The sequence below is a fragment of the Egretta garzetta genome, unplaced genomic scaffold (assembly GCF_000687185.1).
Source record: "Egretta garzetta isolate BGI_Z169 unplaced genomic scaffold, ASM68718v1 scaffold158, whole genome shotgun sequence".
Classification (NCBI taxonomy): Eukaryota; Metazoa; Chordata; class Aves; order Pelecaniformes; family Ardeidae; genus Egretta; species Egretta garzetta.
The window spans coordinates 2,724,683-2,731,352 of record NW_009260430.1 but is presented as its reverse complement, the minus strand read 5'-3'; the positions used below and the strand labels follow the sequence as shown (position 1 = coordinate 2,731,352).

Below are 6,670 nucleotides of genomic sequence, written 5' to 3'. Positions count from 1 at the left end.
GCAGAAGGGAGGTCAATAGCAGAATTCTCATCAAGTTACGCATTAAACAGTCTGGAACAAGCAGTGAAATTATTTGGGCCATGGGTTTGGCAACTACACTTCAAAATTTCAGCGAAACTGGAAGCAAAACTGTCTTTAAGGTAGGGCAGCACCATGTAGAGGGACCCTTTCTCCACTACAGTAGCAGAAATACTTACCTTCATACAGGTACAGGAAAATGTTGTACTGGTCAGTGTGATCAGCCTTTGGCACAGTTGCCGTTGTATGTAGAACTGAGAAGGGTCAGAAGCATTGAGGCCAACAGTTTTAATACCAAATGTCAGCTGAAATAGTTGCAGATCTGAGATCATAAGGAGAAAGCCAAATCAGGAAAGAAGTCAGTACTAACATTAGACTTGTGTTGACAAATGACTAATCATTCAGGCTTGCCGTTCTGTGCCTTCACCAGGCAATGCCGTAAAGTACGTATAACATTGTCCTGAGCACTGGTGATACACTAAATTAAGTATCGTAGTTACAACTGACTGTTAGCGTGTTACCATTACTACAAGTTGGAATTAGATTTTTTTAAACTTTGTAAGATAAATACAAGGAAACTATGAATTTGAAACTAAATGTAAAAATAATGCCTATATTAGAAATAACATTAACTACCTGTAAGATAAACCTGATGGTTGGATGTTCACAGCAAAAGCCAGTCCTTCTCTTAAATGCTCTTACACGCATCCCCACACCCCCCAGGCTAAACTAATAGCACATTGTTTTCAAGAAATCAAAGACCACTATCTTCATCCTTTGCTGGTCTCCTGGTTAGTCTACACTGTGGTTGCCATACATATTCTTCCAGGTGCTGCTTAATACTCTACTTTATAGGAAAGTTTTATTTTAGGTAAAGTGATGACAGTTAAGGTGTCACTGCTAGTTCTGATTCAGATCAGTAGTATAGGAAAATGGAAAAACAAGAGTCTTTAAGACAAGATATTATAATACCATGCTTTCTAAAAGCACCCTCTTTTATGCATCTACATATATTTACAAGACATACTCTGTATCCTTTGTAAAAAAAAATGATACTGACATTCTTAAACAACTTGGTATAATACAGACATTCCTATGTATTTAAACTGTGATTTGCAGTAATCATCTTTCCCCCAAGCAACTTTGACAATGCAGTGTTTAAGTTAACGCTGATTAAAAAGTGGTAATATGTCATTATTAATTATGTCTTCTAGTTAAATGTCTCCATTTTGCTTTAGAAAAAAAAACGGCAACAGATTATTCAAATCTTGAACTGTGTCAAATAAATGCTTGATGCTGATGGAGATGCATTTCGTAGAGAGGATAAATCAGTTGCTGTGGGGATGGACGCTCTCTTAACACACCCTGTGTAGACACATTTTCAAGAAACCTGTGGGTGAAAAGAACATGGTTTGAGAGGAAAGACTGCAGCAATGAAAACTGAAAGAACAAATGGAAGAAAGAGTAACACAACTGTGAGGCTCTGAAAGGAAAGAGTTGAGTACAGTCTAGCACAGCTTCGGAAAGTGCTATTAGAAGAAAACCCCTTTCTCTTCTTTTCCATGAAACCGTATTAGAATCAACTGGCAGTGTGCCTGTTTCCAACATTAGATCTTAGTCCTGCAGATGCTGCATGCACAGAACTCTGGAGGTGAAATGACAGCAAATTCCATGCAAGAAGTGGCATCCTGGTCATTTTTGCAGCTATAGAGACTAATTACTGCATTTTTATCAAGTGCTGTTCATTTTTTAGCAACTTCAACCCCCCTGGCTTTCCTGAGTATGCTGCTCTGTAAGTGACAATCAGCGCCAAGTTGCCTCATGAGTTTTAACTGTTAACTGGAGTGCCATTGACAAAAACAACATAAAATTGTGAAAAGCTTTTATTACAGTCTTTTGTATTACAATAGCCATAGTTTTACTATTGTTTTGAACATGAATTAAGCACTTCACAGTTGTGCAGCTCTCCACTAAAATGAAATGACCTTTTGTTGAGCATATGTGCTTTATTGATCTACTGTGTAATGTACTTTATTCTGGACAAGACATTTAATCAGGAAAGACAACCCCTTTTCATTTACATGGATTCCATGTTTCTTTAAAAAACATCTTTGAAAGAACCGTGAAACCGTGGACTACTAGACATTAATTTATTGTATGACTATAACAAATACAGGTTTTTAAAAGTGCATTATATGGCAATAACCCTTCTGAAGAATTCACTTTTACAAAATCCTCATAATAAGGGGAGTGCTCGATTTGAACACAGTGCAAGCAGTCAAGTTGTCCTGAGAATTTATAAAGGTGGTCGTAAGTTTACCTTCATGACAGGTGCGTATTACCACTACTTAATGGCTTAATCCCTTTTTTGTCATCTAGAATCCTTTTGATCTTCACTACTGAATGTGACAGGAAAACCAAAGTGCAAATTTCATCTGCATGTGACAGGTGCCAGTAGTCATGTGTGAATATTTAACAGCTTAATCCAGAGACACTCTCAGTTCTGTTCCAAGGTAGGCCAGCTCAACTCACAGTCAGCAAGGCTAGACAGCTGGTTTAGAAACAGCTACTGTCAATTCTTCTCCAGCAGTGCAAGACAAAGAGAGAAAAGGCAAACTTGGAATAATACTTTAGTATTTTGCACATGCAAAACCCTGAGAGGCTGTGGAAGGACGACAATACAAACCAAACTCCTATTGCCAAGACATTCACTTCTCGCCTCTCTGACACCGTGGTGTACTTGACAGTAACCTTTCAACTGACAGCCTCAGCTCTACATAAGCCGTCCCTGCCTGCAGTAACACTTGGATTTGACATTTGCTAGCACATGAAGGAGTCTCTCCCAGAAGATGGCAACAGCATCTTTCTGCCAGTAAGCCAAGTATTGCATTGGGCTCCAGCAACAGCCGGTGTAAACTGGTGTCAAATACCAGTCTCATAAGAGGGACTTGTAATGGTGTGCTAAGAGGCAAGGCAGTGGTTTTGCTGATGGAAGAAATACAGTAATTTGGGAGAGGGAAAGGGAGGGGGATACAATACTTTAAAACAGTGCCTGCTTCTGTGCATGTGTTTGACGACTTCTTACTTCGCTGACAAGCACATAAAATGTCGCTTCTACAGATTTTAACAATACGGATAAACTTTATTGGAATTCCTTAGGTGAGCAAGTTTCACCAAAGTAAGGGTATGCAGTTTCAATTCATGCAAGAAAGATTCTTCTGCAGTCACTGAAGGTGTGTTTCAGCTCATCTAACTTGACTGGCATAATTTGGCACAATGCACTAATTCCAGTATGGCAGAACTAGTGCCGCAGTGTTCACTCTGCACTCAGCAGATATGACACAGTTTGTCTCACTACAGGTAGTCTGCTAACTACAGCGAAAACGTCTCCGTTAACTCCAAAGAGCATATTTTGACTAGTTCAGGTGTGCCCTGTATTGTCGTATGCCATTTAGTCATACGAAGCCCACCATAGGAGGCAAAAAACCTTACAATAGATAGCATCCCTTCTTACAGAGCTCTCATTTTTTGTGCCATATGAGGCAGACTAGACTTCCAGTTCCCTGCACTGATTTTTCTTAGAGACAAGAGTTGCTTCCAGATTGGTACTGGTCACTCACATACAGAAAACAACATGGGCGGATTGAAAGCAGGCAGCACTCTGTAGCTGGCAATTGCACCTCAGCGTTGCCTACTCCTTCAAAACAATTTCAATTTTAATGTTCAACCTCACAGTGCTCCAATACAAAGTTAAAGCAGACAACACAGTCAATTCTCAATGTTTCAAATAGGATTAAGTTTTCTCAATACTCTGCAAGAGATGCTCAGCAGCTCACAGAATCATCATTCATGACTTCGGTTCCCTTGAAAGCCAAAGACTAATGGAACCAGGCAGCTTCTTCATTTGAAATCTTAGCTTTGCTAAATGGGTATCACAACTAAGTAGTAACATGAAGTTGCCAGACACATACATTTTCTTGGTGTTTCTGCACTTCCAGAATTACTCAGTAGACTTTTTGGACTAATATGTACTTGGCTGTGGGCGGCTTACAACTGATTTTAAAAACAACTTGTGATTTTGATGAATAAGCAGCAACCCAAAGTAAGATGCCTGAATAAGTGGCCTGATTGTCGTAATATAATCCTTCTAAAAAGCAGCTCTTCTAATACATCCAGCCAGCCAGTTTTGAAAATTTATGCTACACGTATAAAACTAAACTTTGCATGCAGTGATTAATATGTATGAAAATAATCTTGGACAATCTCTTACATACTAGACTTAAGCTTGTTGCCAATCTTAAACCACACTAAAGCCACCGAATGAAGGTGGCAGAGCAAGAGGCATGCGAAGACTGCGTGTAACTGTTAGTGTGCTCTCCCTGCTGCAGAAGTGATGCTGTTTACAGGTCCATGTGGGTATCAGTTTATCAGTAAAATCATCATTTTGCTTTTTAGTCTTGGAATTCAACTGGTTTATAATGAGAAGTAGTTGATTAAAGAATTCAAAAGTGCAGTAGTACTGGGACGCTGGGGAACCCACAGCCAGGACTCAGGATTCTAGTGTGTTACCCCAAGGCTCTGTAACTTAGCTCCCTGTACTGTCTTTTTCAAAAAATATATATATATATATCTTATATCAATTTCTTGATTTATAAGTTTACCGGTTTCAGGTAACAGTGTAAGATCACTAGCATTCACACTGCGCTTTGAGATCTTCAACTGTAATTGCAAAACAAGTGCAAAATTGCTCATTTCCCTTAGTAAAAACAGGTGCACAAGGAAAAGACAATTCTAGTACCACCACCTCCAGAAAAGGCCTACTTGTGCATCACCTGAAAAAGATGCAAACTTCCCAAGATCTGCCTTACACAAACTTTGGCAACAATCATTCTTGCTGCCTACAGCAAACACTACAGATAAGAAAAGGCACCTTTTTTTTTTTTTAAAGGAAACAGAGGGGCTGACGGGACATTTTCCTGTATGTTTTGCTCCTAATAACATTTAATTTCTAGCCAAATATTAATGGAAACATTTAACATGGTTAGAGTCTTAATTTTATATATATATATATAAAATTATATATATAAATGCAAGTACTTCTCTACCGTGTCTGCCATCCAAATTATGCGTAAATGGAATAGTGCCCAGACTTGGGGAGATAATTAGAAACAAAACCAGTAAAGCCACACTGCCCAATTAGAAAACAGACAGTACAAATTGGTAAAACAGAACAGAAATATTCTACGCAACCTAGAATATTACTAACAACATGAAGTGTCTTGTTTTGCTCTCTGGTAGTCTGACAGCGTCCCTTGGAACCATTCTGCACCGATTCATGCACTACAAGAAATCACCTGAGCTTTCAGTGGATGTAACTCAATACACATTTTGGCCCTTTTTTTTTTCAGAGAGGTTTAGAACAGTTCGTACGGGTCATTGGCTACTTCCCTGCCCCGGAACACTTCGCCAGGTTTGACGGGTTTCAAAAAGGAGACCGTTGCCATAGGAGCAGAGAGCCATGCCAAGGAAGAGAGTGCCACTGAGACTACTGACAAGCTGCTCTGCATCCACTTCCTTCGTTCAGATGAAGTGGATCCAGCTCTCCTCGCATTCTCGAGGCATCTTAAGGGGGTGGGTCCGGCAGGTAAGACTGTAGTTTTTTCCTCTGTTGTTATCCCAATACTCCTGGCCGTTGACTTGGTACCTTGCTGCAAACTGGACTACAGAGCACAGCTGAAGGAGGAAAGGAGGCACAGGGAGAAAGAAAGTGAAAACATCAACCTGATCCTGCCCATTTTTCTCAGGGATGCTACTGTGCCAATGAGCACACACTTCATGGAGGCTTTTCCACTGGTTGAAGGTGTATCGCACAGATACCTGCTTCTCAAAAGCAACGTTGCGAACCTGGATGGTGCCACTGAGCCCCAAATCTGAGCTGGTTACTCGTTCAAGACACACCTGCTGCTCCTGAAGTCGGGAGGAGAAATCCATACAGTCTGCAGGCTGCTGGAAGTCAGGGACCAAGCACTGCATGGTAAACTCCAAGTCCGAGCTGCTGTACCACAGGTCTGAGTTTATGGAGAGCCTGGAAAGGACATGCAAGGGGATTGATGGATCCTCCCCAGTTTGGAAGACTTTCACTTCGGTGAGCTCCAAACCCAAAGCATCAGCAAACCTCACCCGGTTTGTACGACTCTGGCATCCAGGAACTTGACACTGCACAGCTGCCCGCTTCCTTCTTTCAGGCGATGTAGGCAAAGATCTCGCTCGGCGGCGTATGATGGGCCGTAACGCTGGATCACAGCTGGAGGAACTGCTGCTCTGAAGCTTATTTGGCTGGGGGCCCCCCTTGGCTGGGGCACTGCTCCGAAAAGTCATGCTGCTATTTGTACAGGCTGCTGGGGGCTGCTGCTGCCCTCGGCCCAGTGGTTCTTCAGCCCGTAACATGTTCTGATAGAGATCAGAGAGGTAGCTGGGATTCCTCCGAGGACCACGCACCTCCATTCTTAACCGACGACAAAAAATCCGCGTTAACACTGCAGGTAATGAAGAGCACTGCCCGTCTGAAGCACGCACCTTGGGAATGGCAGCCACTGACAGTCTTTGAGGTTATGGCACTGGATGCAGCAAAAATCAACTGGAACAACGTGGC

General features: G+C 41.5%; 1 protein-coding gene across 1 annotated transcript; it reads right to left on the bottom strand.

The window, feature by feature from the left end:
* Positions 1–5,070: 5,070 nt before the first annotated feature.
* PPP1R3D (protein phosphatase 1 regulatory subunit 3D) lies at positions 5,071–6,664 on the bottom strand. The gene has a single exon (XM_009643707.2). The coding sequence runs from the start codon at positions 6,520–6,522 to the stop codon at positions 5,599–5,601; it is 924 nt and encodes a 307-aa protein (XP_009642002.1). The 5' UTR covers positions 6,523–6,664; the 3' UTR covers positions 5,071–5,598.
* Between the last annotated feature and the right edge of the window lie 6 nt (positions 6,665–6,670).

Bases quoted from the DNA above. Each gene is read 5' to 3' on its own strand.
- PPP1R3D (XM_009643707.2), bottom strand. From the start codon at position 6,522: ATGGAGGTGCGTGGTCCTCGGAGGAATCCCAGCTACCTCTCTGATCTC.